This window comes from Camelina sativa, chromosome 12 (genome assembly GCF_000633955.1).
Source record: "Camelina sativa cultivar DH55 chromosome 12, Cs, whole genome shotgun sequence".
NCBI lineage: Eukaryota > Viridiplantae > Streptophyta > Magnoliopsida > Brassicales > Brassicaceae > Camelina > Camelina sativa.
The window spans coordinates 8,617,680-8,633,758 of record NC_025696.1 but is presented as its reverse complement, the minus strand read 5'-3'; the positions used below and the strand labels follow the sequence as shown (position 1 = coordinate 8,633,758).

Genomic DNA, 16,079 nt, shown 5'->3' with positions numbered 1-16,079 from the left:
ACATGTAATCTGTATTAATAATGTTGCTTACATTTAAAAAAGTATTTACTGTCTGTTAAGCATCTTTTTGAGCTATTCTGGTATAGTATATCTGCTTATAGTACTTCCTTTCTTGCAACTTAACACCTTTTCTCATGATTAGGGTACACCTGTTAGCGAACGGGCTGTTCCTGTTGCTATATTTGAAACAACGAAACCGGGTAAACCTTCTGTTATCTGCTGTGATTATGTATTCTTGCGTTCTTATCGATCAAATGTAATGGAAACGTCAAAATTCACAGGAATTATGAAGTATTATCTGCGAAAATGGTGCAAGACATCATCAGACGTCGGAATCCGTTTAATTATTGACTGGTCGTATTATAAGCAGCGCCTTAGTTCAGCTATCCAAAAAGTTATTACCATTCCTGCTGCAATGCAGAAGGTTCATTGTTACTATTTATATTGGTTTTGTTTTTCTTAATATTCTTTCTGTAAATATCTAACGGCTTATATGACCTCTTTAGGTGGAAAATCCTGTGCCTAGGGTGAATCATCCTGATTGGCTCCATAAAAAGGTTCGTGAGAAAGAGGACAAATTTCGCCAGAGAAAACTAGTTGATATGTTTAGTTCAGCAAACAAAGACGGTGTGTCGGACACAGATCATTTGGTGACTGAAGATAATATGGAAGATATTGAGGATTTTTGCAAAGAAAACAGGCCTTCCGTGAAAGGGCCAAAGCCAATTGCACGTTCTTTTGAAGTAAAAAAAAAAATGACTGAACACGAGCAGAAAGAGAGCTGCGGTCCAGAGTTCCATGATATCTCATTTCAGAACATTGACAAGAACGTAAATTACCAAGGATGGCTTGAACTGAAAAAGAGAAAATGGAAAGTGACATTAGAGAAGAAGAAAAAACGAAGGTAGTACTTTATTTGGAACAAAATGTAGTTCAATATGACATCCGCTGCTTCTAAAACTTTCTGAACTTCTTGACTGTGTATTCCTTCTTTTTGTAGGTTGGGTGATCTAAGATCTTCAAAGCAGATTGATGCTCACGAGATAAATCAAAAAGTTGGTCTGGGAAGAGGAGGTGTAGGTTCATACTTTAGGAGGCCTGAAGAAGCCTTGACTAGTTCACATTGGCAGGTGGGCACAGCAACCTAAATGTATTTATATATTTGGCTAATATTTTGTAACCATATAATGTTGGCTTTCTGGCTTTTTCAGATTATACAACTGGTCCCAAGTCCACAGAGTGGGCAATTTTTCGCCTGGGTGGTTGTGAAAGGATTGATGCTTAAGATCCCATTGACAATCCCAAGGGTGTTTTACATTAATTCCAAAGCTCCTACAGTTGAAAAATTCCCCGGAAAGTGTGTCAACAAGATTCTTCCTCATGGAAGGCCTTCTTATAATTTGATTGAGGCATGCCTTTTATCAACTAGTTAGTTAGTTACTAGTTTTACTTAGTTACTAGTTAGTTACATCTTTTAGTTAGTTACTAGTTTTATATTTCTTTACAGGTTAAAATTCAGGAAGATCAATTTAAAAAAGAAAGCAAAATGCGTGCAGCTCTTCTTGCCAACCCTGAAATTGAGGTGAGGTCTTTTAAAAAGTTAAAAAAAAAATAAGTGCCATCAGAAGCCACACCTTTTATCGACTACCCACCCATCGCATGTCTTAAAAGTAATAAAGAAAGTTTCTTAGTATCGTTAACTCTTACTTCTGTGATCTCTGGTGGCATTTTATTTGGTGAGTAGACAAATTGTATTTGGTGTCTGTGATCTCAGTTATGTGTGTGTGTCTTCTTTGTTATTTGAATAGAATGTGAATGAGACCCATCGACTTGTCAGCTTGGTGGGATTTGTCAACTTGTTTGTTAAATGCATGTTTTGACCTTCACATTTCATCAAGAGAATACCATGTTTATGCTTGCTTGTTTCATAATTAACTTTGGCAGGGCATATATGAAACTAAGGTGCCTCTGGAGTTTAGTGCTATATGTCAAATTGGATGTGTATGCGAAATTGATAACACAGCTAAGCACCGTAATACCCAAGATGGATGGAAAATTGGTGAACTTCATATGAAAACTACAACTGAGTGTCGCTACTTGGAACGTTCAATTCCACTTGTTTACTTGTATAACAGGTAAAGCTCCATTCTATAAAGTAACATGACGACCCCTTTTCTGATGGAAACCAATTCAACTTCATGCAATTTAAGTTGAAGAAGGTTTTGATTGTAAATTTCTAGTAGGCATTTAGTCACAATGTTGGAGTGTTTATGACTACGTGTCTAGTCATATTATTGAATACTCTGTTGCTTTCTCAAATTAGTCCCTTAACATTTTGAACCTTAGTTTTGTTTTTTCTTTTCTCCTTCTTCTTTGGCCATGTTTATGTGGTTTTATTTATGCAGACCGGAATACTTATCTAATGGTATACTTGTTTCTTGTTTGCAGCACCTCTACAGGGCGTGCTATATATGTTTTATATTGTCATGCATCAAAGCGTATGTCTGCCGTGGTAGTTGAACCTTATAGTAGCAAGGAATTATTACCACCTGCCCTAGAGAGACAGTTTAGAGATAGTTGCCAAGAATTTTCAATTGACTCATTGTCTTGGGGTAGTATCCTTTTCCAGGTATGCTCTAAACTCATCACATAGAACCCCTACAATAGTAGTCGTGCATTTGTTTGAGCTTTTGTGAATGCTAATCATCAGGTGGACTATGTTGACCATCCTGAAGCTGCCAAGAAGATTATACAGAAAGCAATAAGTGAATACAGGTAACTCGTTTTTCCTGATTTATAGCGGTGCAGCCTGTTAAATGTTTCCCTGACATATTGAATCCAATAGTGTTTCTATTGAATCAGTTGCGCATGCTTTTTCCTATTTGATTTTTTCCTGTGTGAACTAGTTTGTAACTTAGATACATTGTATAAGTTAACTGTCCCAAAAAGAAACAAAGAGTTTGATTGTTGGACGTTTCTTGTAAGGTTATGTTAAATCATCCCGTAGTGTTGACTAGTCACATTGTTTCTTTATCTTGCAGAGAAGAAAATAGTGGACCAACTGTTGCTGTCATTGAATGCCCTGACTATAACTCCATGATGGAAGGTATTAAGGCCCTGGATGATTTCCCCTGTGTGAGGATTCCCTTCAACGGCGATGACAATAGTTATCAGGTTCCTAACTTATAAACCAATTGGCTACCGTTTCTCCTTTTATGTTATGATAGATGTTTATTTGATCAAGTAATACGTATGTGTGGTGGGGTTGCAATTCATAGCCTGTCTCCTGGCAACGTCCAGCAGCAAAAATAGCAATGTTCCGTTGTGCTGCAGCATTTCAGTGGTTGGATCGGAGGATTGCCCAATCAAGATACGCCCATGTAGGTTATGTTTATGTTTCTAAAGTGGAGATATAGTTCCTCATATTATTGTTTTGTGCAGTTATTGACATTTCCTGTACAACTTACTAGGTGCCTCTGGGGAATTTTGGACTTGATTGGCTAACATTCACAATAGATATCTTCATGTCCAGGGCACTCCGTGGCCAGCAACAGGTCTTTTCTTCGAATTTCCTAACTTGTAACTTTTTTTTTAGTTCCACTGCTACAATATTTGCCTTCCTTTTTCTTTCTGTTTGCCTTTTTGCTCTTGCTCTGTTTCTCCAGCGCCTAGGCAAAAGGCTGTTGTCTCTCTATCACTGATTTCGATATTTTTTCTTTTTCCTTTAGAAGTGCCTATTATGTATTATTGAATTTCCTTTTGTATAACAGGTCCTTTGGGTGTCAGATAATGGTGTTCCAGACCTTGGAGGTATAAACAATGAAGAGACATTCTTTGCTGATGAGGTACGTAATCAAATGGGTTAAAAAAAATTTCCTTTTGGATTCTGTGAACTTTGTCAGGATCATCGCCAATCTCTATGTTTTTTTTTTTTTTTTTTTTTTTTTTTGTTTTTGTGCGCTATCAAGGTGATAAACTGGTATGCTTCTCTGACACAGGTGCAACAGACAAGTTTGGTATTCCCTGGAGCGTATAGAAAAGTGTCTGTGGAGCTAAAGGTCATAAAAAAAAATGATTTAATTGTCGTGCTCTTTTGGATGTTGTTCTAATTAACATGCATTGTGCAGATCCATCACTTGGCTGTTAATGCCCTTCTGAAAAGCAACCTTGTGAATGAAATGGAAGGAGGCGTCTTTTCGGGATTTGAAACAAATTCAGACGAGAACACCAGTTTTGATGAGACCACTGGATGTGCTCAAGCATTTCGTGTCCTGAAACAATTGTTTGATAATTGCTTTACTGATGTGCGTAAATATGAGAATATCTATGCTGATTCCATTTTGCAACGCTTGTCTTGGTGGCTCTGCAGGTATGATTATGTCACATCTTGTAACATGTTCACTTTTTTTTTGACTCATAACATACCGATGTTAATTCCTTATTGTAGCCCGTCCTCTAAGCTCCATGATCCAGCTCTTCATCTCATGCTTCACAAGGTAAATATTATCTAGTATTTCTTGCTTTTTATCAAGTATAAATGAGTTGGTGTGGATAAATCAGCAGACTTTATATAAATTTACTCCTGTCTGAATCTTTCTTAGTCAATTCATTTTATCGAAACTGAAGCTAACAAATAATACCTCCATGCTGGATTATGCTTATTATGACATATCATTCCCAAGGCACCTTCAGATCCTGAGATTTGTCAGTTACATTCACTTTTTATTTGCCTTTAAAATTCTAAACCCATTTGACATCCTGCGTTTTTCATGAATATTGTAGGTCATGCAAAAGGTCTTTGCTCTGCTATTGACTGATTTGCGGAGATTGGGTGCTATAATAATTTATGCAGACTTCTCAAAGGTCATTATCCACACAGGGAAATTTGATCTATCTGCTGCTAAGGCCTATTGTGAAAGCTTGCTCACAGCGGTGGGAAATAGGTTGGTTTTGTTCCTTTCACGGTATATATGTTTGACTATATGTCGGCTGCACTCATTTTCCTGCCATTATTTTTGTACTTTGCCACTGACAGTCCTACCTTTGAGTGGATATTGCTCGAGCCGGTTCACTACTGGCACTCATTACTTTTCATGGATCAGGTTAGAATTCTTATTTCTTATACTTCCCTTTTGTATTTTAAATTTCTGAAAGCTAAACATGGCAAACCTTGTTGTAAATTGTAAAATTACAAATCCCTGAACATAAAAATTGAGCCTCAAAGAGAGGAAATGAAAAAGTGACAATCCATGGGACCTCAATTCATGTTGTTCCAGTAAACCAGAGTCCTTTCACCTTGATGGTTAAAAAATAATTTCCAAACTGCACTGAACTCTACTAAAGCCCCATCTTCCATCATTAGCTTTGGTTTAATCAGACTTCTTGATCTTGCTTTTCCTTATTTATACCCTCTCATCAAGATATCTCTTTTTCAACCTTTAGTATAACTACACTGGTATCCAAGCTACCGATGATGAAAGTTCACCTGACGAAGTGGCTATTGAACAAAAATGGAGTGTTGCACGACATTTACCCGAGTATATTAAGGTGTACAGACAGAACCCTCACTCAAATCAAAGCAGAGTGATTTAAACATGTGGCAACAGTTAGACTATTTTCTTGGACACTGATGCATTTCATCTATCTTGGCAGAGTGATTTCACTATAATCGTTGCCGAGTTTATATTCCATCCCTGGAAATTTGCATTAGAGAAAAAAAAAGGCAGTTCAGAGAGTTTAGAGGCACAGATGGTAGAATATCTAAGAGAACAGGTAGTCTTAAAGCCATTTCTTTTGATTTACTTTTCGTTCCCTCAAAAGATTATCTCCTCATTAATTTTTTGTTTTTTTATGCAGATTGAATCCTATTTCACAGAGAGGCTTCTTAAGAAGGTTATTGATATCATGTCACACATGAAGGACATAAACGTTTCAGATGCATCTCGGTTTTCTGGTCAAACTCCCAAAGGAGATTACACGTTAGAATTTATACAGGTTATCTCTGCTGTTCTGGCTCTTGACCAGAATGTCCAGCACGATGTTCTGGTAAGTACTCTACCTATTCCTTTTCAATTTTACCTGATACTGGTACAATTTGATAAACATATGGAGTATTCACAAGTCCTCTGAATAGATTAATCTTGGAAATGAAAATTCAAAATTCTCATATAGAGTTTTTAATCTTTATAATTAGAAAACCACTTTGTAAATGATTTCATTCACAAATCCAGTCTACATTCCGGAAATCTGATTCTTGAAACTGTTTACCTAAAATGTTGGATAGTTTCAGATGGGTGTTAACTATTGTCTTCTCAAGTTTTGTTCTCTAGACCTACAATCTTACTGACGTAATCTCTTCTCTATAGGTGATCAGAAAGAATCTGTTGAAGTACATTAAGGTAAAAGAGTATGCTGCGGAAGCCGAATTTCTTGATCCTGGGCCCTCCTGCATCTTACCTAATGTAGCTTGCAGGTATTACTTGACCAAAAGAAATGCTCAATTTTTGTGATTCAAAGAAGCATTCTGGTGATTTGCTACCTCTAGTTTTTGCTATCTGTTTGCAACACTAAAAGAAAAGAAAAACGCCTTAGACCCCCAAATCCCAGAGAAAAGAGGGCTACCTTGGTCATATTCCGAAGGCTGAATATACCATCTGCTCTGTCATATATCTACCCACATTGTGTTTATTAATACTTGACTTTTTTGAAGTAGTAAGCAGTAAGACGGCTGAAAATGTATACACCAAGTTTTGATTATACTGTTTTTATTGTTGCAGCAACTGTGATGCCTACAGAGACCTAGATTTATGCAGAGACCCAGATCTATTAACAGAGAAAGAATGGTCATGTGCGGATACACAATGTGGGAAGATATATGACAGAGAGCAGATGGAGAATAGTCTTCTCCAGATGGTGAGACAGAGAGAGAGAATGTACCACATGCAGGATCTAGTGTGCATTAGGTGCAATCAGGTGAAAGCCGCTCATTTGACAGAGCAGTGTGAGTGTTCTGGTTCCTTTAGATGCAAAGAGAGCGGGTCAGAGTTCCACAAGAGGATGGAGATTTTCTTGGATATAGCAAAGCGCCAGAAGTTCAAAATGCTAGAAGAATGCACCTCTTGGATTTTACAATGTACCAGCTGCTAACAAAACAGAGAAAGACATCATTTATAGGTTAATTGATTTGTGTATAATTTCTACACCTAACTGACTCAAAACAAATGTCTTTACATGATGAAGTTGTGGTGATAGCATTTTTCAGTGACATAACTAGCGCTCTTGGATCAGGCCATTTAATTCACGAGTGAAAGGGGAACTATCATTACATAATAACTTTGCTGAAAGGTGAAAGTAAGAAAATACAAAAGTATACACAATAAGAGACTGTCCCGTGAGCCATAAAGTGCAAGTTACTTATTGTAAGTAGAAATCAGCGAACAAGCCTTGAACCATGGTCCTTTTGTTTTGCATGTGAACGTCTTCTGTAAGCTTGGTGTCATTTTACCAGATTGTGTGCGAGTACATACGATCATTTTGTTGTTGATAGAATCATAGAATTAAATATTAGAGGCAAAAGATTATGAATATACGCAATGATGTATAGTGGACTCTGACTTTAGCATCAGGAAACAATCATATCAGAAATAATGTACACAATTAGAAAACTAAAATTCAATGATGTGCATTAAACGAATTGTTCTCCTCCTAGTGCATAAATACATAACCGGGATTTCGAGATCTTCCCTGCCACTAATAATGCCGAGCAATATAATCAATGCCATCTTCAACCTTCCTCTCCAAACTCTTTTTGTGAAATTCTCATGGACCTCAAGGTCAGACTTGCTCACTGTCGGTCGCTGTCTTGCTAGTACCTTATCAAAATCAGCTTGTTTCAAATTGAGGAGTATCTCCCAAATGCACCTGATTCATACACGAATATCATTAGGATTGGGGTCTCCTGAATTTACTATGAGAAAAAGTTTTAAGTCAATTCAGTACTTTGAACATGTGCTGACGAGCCTTCACATCAGGTAGAGGGAAATCAAAACGTCGCCGAATAGCCTGCGATGAACATGGTATTGAGTATTATTCTTCTAAAGCTGGAAACTAATTCAAAAACACCAATCCACTCTTATGAGTTTCACCTGATCAAGAGCATACGGTTGCTGCTAGAACAAGGAATTTCTCATCATTGTGTCCGACACCCTAAAATAAAAGAGAAATAGAGAGAGAGAGAGAGAAAGAAGTCATGTTTCTGCTAATAATTCATCCCCAGAAGGTTTCTCTCTAATAATCTTCTCACCTGCATCTATCTGCACAAGAAGCTCTGTTTTGATACGTCTTGAAGCTTCACTTTCATTGCCTTCTCCACGTTGACCACACAAAGAATCTATCTCATCAACAAAAATGATCGACTGAGCACTCTAACGAGCCATCTCAAAAAGGTTCGGTACTAGCTTTTCACTTTCACCCATCCACTTCGAGACCAAGTCCGATGAAGACACACTGATGGTTGGGAGACAAAAAAAGTATATGATAATTCAAAAGCTGCAATGTGTTCCCAATTATAAATTAACACAGCAAACTTGACAGAGTAAAAGCCTTCAAGGTAAAGGTACATTGCAAGAAACTGAGGCATATATTTAAACCCAAAGATCTGCAACTATAGGCTAGCTATTCCAGCAGGCTGCATATGCTTGTGACAAACATGACTAAGTAGGTCTTTCATAAACAGTAACATTTTGCATCAGTGTGGGAGAAGGCAGAGTTACGTTGTTATTGTCATCCCTATGGCGAAACAGTTCCCATTGTGATGTACATTTATTTGCCAACCCATTCACGTTTTGGATTATACTGTTTGCAAAACCATCGCATAGAGCTCCTCTGATTATCACGGATCCGAGATTCGATGTCTTGTGTGCTAGAATCGTCAAGTATTACTCTGTCAAGAAGTTCTTGGAAAAGAAGAAAGCGGAAGGGTTTGTTGATTGGAGTAAAAACCATCAAGGCTCGTTGTTTCATTACTCGTCAGGTATGCAAGCTGTGATGCTTGCGGTGGGAGTTTGTGAGAAAGTTAGTGTTTTCGGGTTTGGGAAGTTGAATTCAACCAAGCACCATTACCATACTAATCACAAGGCAGAGCTAAAGGGGTCTTCATGACTATGAAGCAGAGTATAGATTGTATCGTGACCTGGAAAACAATCCCAGGGCTATCCCGTTCTTCCCTAAAGAGTTCAAGATCCCTTTGGTACAAGTTTACCATTGAAAAATACCATCAAAGAGTTTTGTCAGAGACTTGTGTTATTTGTTTCAAGCGAAGAAGCTTGTTGTTAAGAGTTTTGCACTGTCGACTAACACTTTCCCAAAATGGTAAGGAGTGAGTGCTTTTTACAATTTTTTTAGATTTGTGGTGTCACACATATTGAAATACTATAGTACATTTCGACGATATACAAATCTATATATAAGTCAAAATCGTTCTGATGACGTGTCAAGTCTTACGAGCTCAGATATATAAACATTTTTTGTTGTTGTGATGTGAAATTTATAATTTCAGCAAAACAAAAAACAAATAGCGTGAATCGTTTGTAAACAACAAAAAGATCGAAAGCACATGATATGTAATGAAAAGAGATACAATAGATGAAGGAAAAGTCTTTAATTGAGGATTACATCGTACAATAATGAAGTGAAGCACACCAATTTTCTCTTCTATTACAAATTACATTGTGAGAAACAGAAAATTCACGTGCTTCACAAATTTTTAATCGATAAATCACCCTTTTTAAATAAGGAGACCCTAATTAAGACTCAGATCATACTTAATTGCTACTAATCAATCACTAAGATAACTAGGGGTTTACACGAGCCACAAAATGCTCCCCAACAAATACAATCCTCGTAAAAAGGAGAAGTTTTTGTTAGTGAGCATAATTAAACCTCCTTCTTAAGGTTACTTCGTAGCAAAAATCCCCTACCAAACCAAGAACCCTATAATGATACCACATGCATTGTACGTAACACAACAATACTCAAACCCATGTCTCAAACATTAAAAAGACAAAAGAAGGAAGAAATTGTTAGACAAACACGGGGCTTTATGTGGACTTATCGTAACCATAAATCCCAATAAAAAGATCTAAATTTTAAAATGTTGCTTCATTTCATTTGGTAAATTAATTTCTATATTTTTTATATATCGAGTCTAACAAAGAATTTCTCCCTTTTCAAGATAGAAATTCTTTGGTAGACTTGAATTGTGTTTGTGGTGGATAGCTTTGAAGCAACATTAGAAAATTCAAATCTTACCGGTCGCTCGATGATGATTCCACAGTCTCTCCGGTGTATCTAACATCACTCTCACTCTGTGGTGACACATTCTGTATCCTCCTCGAAACCATCAAAAGAAAGAGACGGGTGAGGAGCATGTCCACTGCCGAAGGACCTGATGTGGTCCTTGAGAGACCTCTTGTGCTTGAAATCTGACCCACATGTACAATACCAAAGCTTTCCACAGTTTTTCTCGTGGGTCCTCCAGTCGCCTTTCACAGCCAAGGCTTTGCCACATTTTCCGCAAGAGAAGGGCTTGGAGCCATGCTTACGTTTGTAATGTGTCTGAAGTGTACGAAAATCTTTCAAGGGCTTAGACCGTGGATGGTTGATGTTGTTCTTGCATCCCTCTGCACAACAATAGCATGGCAGCCTCAAGATAGCCGCAGGTTGTGTTGTGCCCTTCAACGAGTCAGCCCCTTTTCTGAACTCAGATCCATGTCCCCACATATGCATCTGTACATGTTTTGCATATAGAAATTCGTTAGAACATAAGAATTCTATCGAAAGTTTTTATATTTCTAATGAATATTATCGTAGTAATATTATACTCCCTCCGTTTCACAAAGAGTGTCATTTTGAAGAAAATTTTTTGTTTCACAAAGAATGTCATTTTACATTTCCAATGAGTGTTTTAATGCGAAATTCTCTTTTTTACCCCTAAACCCAAAGCTATTTTCATTGAGTTTAAATCATTAATTAGGGCTGGGCAAAATAACCGATAACCAAATAACCGACCGAAACCGAACCGAAAAAAACCAAACCGAACCGAACCAAAATTCTTCAAATACCCGAATGGTTAGTAAAAATCTATATCCAAACTAACTGAAACCGAACCGAACCGAACCGACAATTAAATGGTTAACCGAAATATCCGAAAACCTAGAAGATATCAAATATTATATACTTAATATTATGCAAAACTATAAAATAAACTTAAAATATAAATTATTTCTAGATTCAAAACAATTAAATATTTTAAATAATCAATATATGTAAATGTTATTATTTTGAATTTACAAAGTTAAATACTATTTTGTAAAATTGAATCCATATTTTTCCCTTTTTTGTATTTTTGTTATTGTATATTTGGTTAATTTTGGTTATATTCGGTTAGTTTTGGTTATATTTGGTTTATTTGGTTAATGTTAATATAATTTATGTTAGTTATGGTTATTTATTTAAATAACCAAACCGAAACCGAACCGAAAGAAACCGAACCGAACCGAACCGAAATTTCAAAAATATCCAAATGGTTACTATATTACTATATCCAAAATAACCGAAACCGAATACAACCGAACCGAAACCGAATGGTTAACCGAATGCCCAGGCCTATCATTAATCACTTATTAAATAGGGACAAATATGTATAATTCAAACTTTTCTTAATTTATGTGAAATGTGTCAGAATGACACTCTTTGTGAAACAGAGGGAGTATGTGACACTAATCGACAGTAGGACTCAAATGCATGCGCATTTTCATATAGGATGGGAGTTAACTGACATAAAAGAACTTACAAAGTTTTGACCACTTCCACTTATGGTTATCACAAATTTAATAATTAAGAAACTATATATGTGTAAGAAAAATGTGTGTTTTCTACTTAAAAAGAAAGTATGGGTTAATGATTTTAATTTCGAATTAAAGTTGGGACCAAAGTAAATTTATACTACTAGTATATATGGTAAAGGAGAGAATCCTAAGTAAAATAGAAACAAGTGATACTTATTTAGAATTTAGAAGGCTTTTTACCCAGATCTTCATTAGCTAGGTTAAGTAATCGATTGCATATATTCAGTAAAAGTAGTATGATCATTGCTTTTTTTTTTTTTTTTTTTCTCCCCTTTTTTGGTTTCTTGCTGAATTATACTTTACCAAATCCCACTCCGTGATTATTCTTTTGCTTTTTGGCTTTTCAACCGAAAGGCAAGGCAAACAATGAAAAAAGTCTAAAGATTTTTGAAGATTTCTCAACTAATCTAGACGTTACTTACCCAATATAATCCTTCTCTCAATTGATTATATATGAATCATACACCAACCGCGATTAATTATCGTAATAATTAAGTCATCAATGTAATTAAATTCCTTCCAGTATTCTGTATGTACTGTGTACCTACATATATCGAGTATCTTTGAGAATGTATGATTATAGTACAACATAATTCATACAAAAGGAAGTGTATGGTCTATATAAAGAATTATTTATAGGGGGTAAATTGGTAATGCATGCATGATCAATTGATCATACAATTATATAAACTCTTTAACCGTTTGCTTTAACATATACACTCACAAAGTGCAATACATAACGGAATACATTGATCATACACCTTTTTGTGTTTGAAATATGGTGTTAACTAAGACTTATTAAAAACAAAATTTTGTTTGCTGCGATAATAAGGGTAAATTTCTTTTTGAATTGAAAAAATGTATAAATTTATCTACTGATTTTTTTTTTGCTTATTTAAGAAAATAACAGTGAATTAGTGAAATACATACACTATATATATATATAATGAATATATATTAGAATGGACAAAGGCAAAGGTAAAGTTGACATAGTGATAATGTTTTTTTTTTTTTTTTCTCTCTAGGTAATATGATATCTATATAGTGATGATGGTTAACTCATAATGCAAGTTTTGTAGATGAACGTAGATATCTAAAACAAATCATATATGGTAATTAAGGATGACAGAGAGAATTAAGACGTACCTGCATGTTATTGTACCTATTGAACGTTTTGCTGCAAATAGAGCAAGCAAATTGCATTGGACCGACATGAATCTGAGCAGGACTTGGTATCCAAAACCTCTTCCCACAGACTTCCATATCAGAATCAATCACCTTCTCATCATACTTCATCTTTCTCCTCATTTTCATCAGCACCACGCCATTGTCTATTCTCTCTCTCTTGATGGGTTTCTTCTGATGATCAGAAGTTGTGTCAGAGTCATCCTCCGCCGAGGAGTTACCACGGTGATAATTAGGAAATCCGATTTGGAGAGTAACCACATCATCCTTACTCTCTTCTTTAATGTCATCCAAGGCTTGACGTTGACGACTCTTATTTTCCATGAGATTGTTTAGAAGAGGCAAGCATTGGATAGAGGTGTTGAGTGGTTCTTGTGGTTGGTATAAGAATAGAGATCGTTCCAACATGTTCATCTGACTCTGGTGGTGATTTGATCTTGATATAGCATCTCTTGTCTTCATACAATATAACACAGAAGGAGAAGATGGAGGTTTAAGCCATTCAATGAAGCTTGGGGATCCGAAACTTAAACCCTTCTCATAGGGATTCATCAAACGTAACTCATCTCTCTCTCACTCTTTCTCTCTCCCTCTCTCTCTCTCTCCCTCTTTCTCTCTCCCTCTCTCTCTCCCCACGATATAAGGGTAAGATTAGAAGTAGAAAAATGTTATAGATCAACCTACCTGGTGTGTGTATCGTAGCCGTTCGTCAAAATAGGTTCTTTCCTATTTTTTCTCCAATACAAAATCTTCGTCGTCAGTAAAGTTTTTGTTTTTTTCTTCCTACCCCAACACGTATTATTATTATATGTAGATATGTCGACGTTCGCACGTGTCTACGTACGCGTTTACATGAAGGGGAAAAAATTTGTAATTTTCTTCAACTAAATGTGGTGTGGGTCTTACTTCATATAGTGAAAAGCAAACGCACAAGCACAAGGCTTTTCAATGAAAGAGAATCCTAAGACTCGTAGTCGTCTTTTAGTTTTTCTTCTTTACCCTCAATTCCTTTTCCCATTAACTAAAACTTTCTAACATCTCTTATACATACCAACAAATATGATATCCTTTCATCATTTTACAGTCATAATTGTCTATTAAGTGCATATAGACCGGCGAAGACAAAATTCATCATTACATCAGAACAACAATTTCATCATCATTTTAGCCGTCTTTTTAGGGACAAATGATAAAAAGCAAATTAAACTGATACAAAATCACGCGTTCACTTTTATTGACGTTTTTGATGATCCAAGTAGCAGTTTTTAAGTTATTACACGAACTTGATGATATATACACCTTTCCCATCCGTAAGACTTTTCTAGCTAGGACTCTCATCCACAATTTACGTTTTGTTTAAGACATAAATATAAATCGCTAGTATATGCTAAAAAGTGTGAAACTAGGTACTTTCAATATTGTATTTCATTCCTAATTCAATTTTGTTATGGTTTGCACCACTAGTTAATCCATGCATGCAATCATAGTTTGCAGAACTGTTCTTTTCCTAAAATTAACTAATTAATTTTAATTGATAATATGTATGAGTTTTAGATTCAAGGATTTTAAATAAAGATTTAGTTTTTAGTAGTTCGAAGAATTGGAAGAGATAGAGAGATAGTGGAGTTTGACCTATAAGCACAAGAATTTTTTCTTCGAAAAATATACAAAGGTTAACCGCGCGCGGTTTAGTCAATACCTGAAAGAATAAAATACTCAAAACGAAAAGTATATATATGATTAACAAACTGGAGTACAGTAGTCATTAAGGGCTTGACTGGTTCAAACGCTGCGGTTGCGGTTGCGGTTACGGGAGATTGCGGTTTCAAGCGTTATTAAGCGTTTTGNACGGGAAACAGCTTTTGGATTTCAATGGTTGGGAGCGATTGGGAGCGGCTGGAAGCGATTGGAAGCGGTTTGTATGATTGGCACCAATCGTTAGCAAACGCTACCACCCGCAAACGCAGCGTTTGCGGGAGGTAGCGGGAGAACCAGTCGACACCTAAGTCGAAACTAGAAGCTTATAATTCAATGTATATGTCAATGACTCAATGCTGTTGGGGAGCCTTAACGAATACTAACCTCGCAAAAAATTACGAATGGTATNTTTCAAGCGTTATTAAGCGTTTTGAACGATTGATTTAGCGGTTTAAAATTGGTGCGTTTGCGGGAGGTAGCGGGAGAACCAGTCGACACCTAAGTCGAAACTAGAAGCTTATAATTCAATGTATATGTCAATGACTCAATGCTGTTGGGGAGCCTTAACGAATACTAACCTCGCAAAAAATTACGAATGGTATTATAGCTAACGGTTGAACCGTGTGTTTTCATTCACGAATAATATGGTTTACTTGCCATGCGGTTCAAATACGGTCAAATATTTTCTCTGGTCATGTTTTGTGAACCAATTTAATTAAATTGCACCGTTTATGTTGTTTAATTTTATTGACCAGTACCGGTTAAGTTATCAGATGCTAAATTAAAAACCGGTACGTTTCGGCTTAAACCTTAAACCCTCCGAATGAACTAAAGTCCCTCTCCACGTATAAGATCAGAGCTTAAACCCTTCTTCTTCGCCGATACATACTTTTTTTGGCGCTATTTCCGAGGCCTACCAATGCAAGGGAACCGCGACGGCTCGTGGTGGATATGTTCCTCAACTCAAGCGACTGGTGCGTATTCCAATTTCAGTAGTCATCAACCCATTAGATACAATTTCCANCTAAACATATATTTTAGATCGTAGATCTTCTTTCTTAAATCTTACACACTCAATAAGTTCTATGGAGCAGTATTTGCATCAGTAGTTATGATNCTTTGGCGCCGGCGGTAATGTTGAAGTCATTGGAGTCGATAATGCTGTCAACAAGACGCGTAAAAATCGCTTATTGCTTCTGGAGAGAACGTCTCTTCGACTAGGGTTTGATGCATTCGAGAGATTGATACGAGCATTCAGGTCCAGCATCAGGACAGTNGAACTTATGTGCG

At 36.4% G+C, this 16,079-nt stretch overlaps 2 protein-coding genes across 2 annotated transcripts in view; one reads left to right on the top strand and one right to left on the bottom strand.

The window, feature by feature from the left end:
* The window catches only part of LOC104733317 (DNA polymerase epsilon catalytic subunit A-like), a 22,016-nt gene extending 14,747 nt beyond the window's left edge, over positions 1-7,269 (top strand). The window contains exons 21-43 of the mRNA XM_010452901.2: positions 143-200; positions 282-424; positions 507-904; positions 1,001-1,130; positions 1,212-1,409; positions 1,508-1,582; positions 1,945-2,135; positions 2,449-2,629; positions 2,711-2,775; positions 3,042-3,174; positions 3,279-3,380; positions 3,471-3,554; positions 3,771-3,845; positions 3,999-4,058; positions 4,128-4,369; positions 4,448-4,496; positions 4,783-4,943; positions 5,036-5,102; positions 5,443-5,547; positions 5,653-5,772; positions 5,857-6,045; positions 6,366-6,472; positions 6,777-7,269. Coding sequence (XP_010451203.1) covers positions 143-200; positions 282-424; positions 507-904; positions 1,001-1,130; positions 1,212-1,409; positions 1,508-1,582; positions 1,945-2,135; positions 2,449-2,629; positions 2,711-2,775; positions 3,042-3,174; positions 3,279-3,380; positions 3,471-3,554; positions 3,771-3,845; positions 3,999-4,058; positions 4,128-4,369; positions 4,448-4,496; positions 4,783-4,943; positions 5,036-5,102; positions 5,443-5,547; positions 5,653-5,772; positions 5,857-6,045; positions 6,366-6,472; positions 6,777-7,146 — 3,303 coding nt within the window. The 3' untranslated portion in view covers positions 7,147-7,269. The remainder of the gene's footprint in view (positions 1-142; positions 201-281; positions 425-506; positions 905-1,000; positions 1,131-1,211; positions 1,410-1,507; positions 1,583-1,944; positions 2,136-2,448; positions 2,630-2,710; positions 2,776-3,041; positions 3,175-3,278; positions 3,381-3,470; positions 3,555-3,770; positions 3,846-3,998; positions 4,059-4,127; positions 4,370-4,447; positions 4,497-4,782; positions 4,944-5,035; positions 5,103-5,442; positions 5,548-5,652; positions 5,773-5,856; positions 6,046-6,365; positions 6,473-6,776) is intronic.
* On the bottom strand, positions 9,620-13,852 carry LOC104730938 (zinc finger protein WIP3-like). The gene is made up of 2 exons (XM_010450186.2): positions 13,053-13,852; positions 9,620-10,785 (listed from the first exon to the last, which is right to left on the bottom strand). The coding sequence occupies exons 1-2, from the start codon at positions 13,641-13,643 to the stop codon at positions 10,360-10,362; spliced, it is 1,017 nt and encodes a 338-aa protein (XP_010448488.1). The 5' UTR covers positions 13,644-13,852; the 3' UTR covers positions 9,620-10,359.

Excerpts from the sequence above, each read along its gene's own strand:
- LOC104730938 (XM_010450186.2), bottom strand. The coding sequence starts at position 13,643 with ATGAATCCCTATGAGAAGGGTTTAAGTTTCGGATCCCCAAGCTTCATT. Across the intron at positions 10,786-13,052 it reads ATAGGTACAATAACATGCAG|ATGCATATGTGGGGACATGG; the intron begins GTACGTCTTAAT and ends AAACATGTACAG.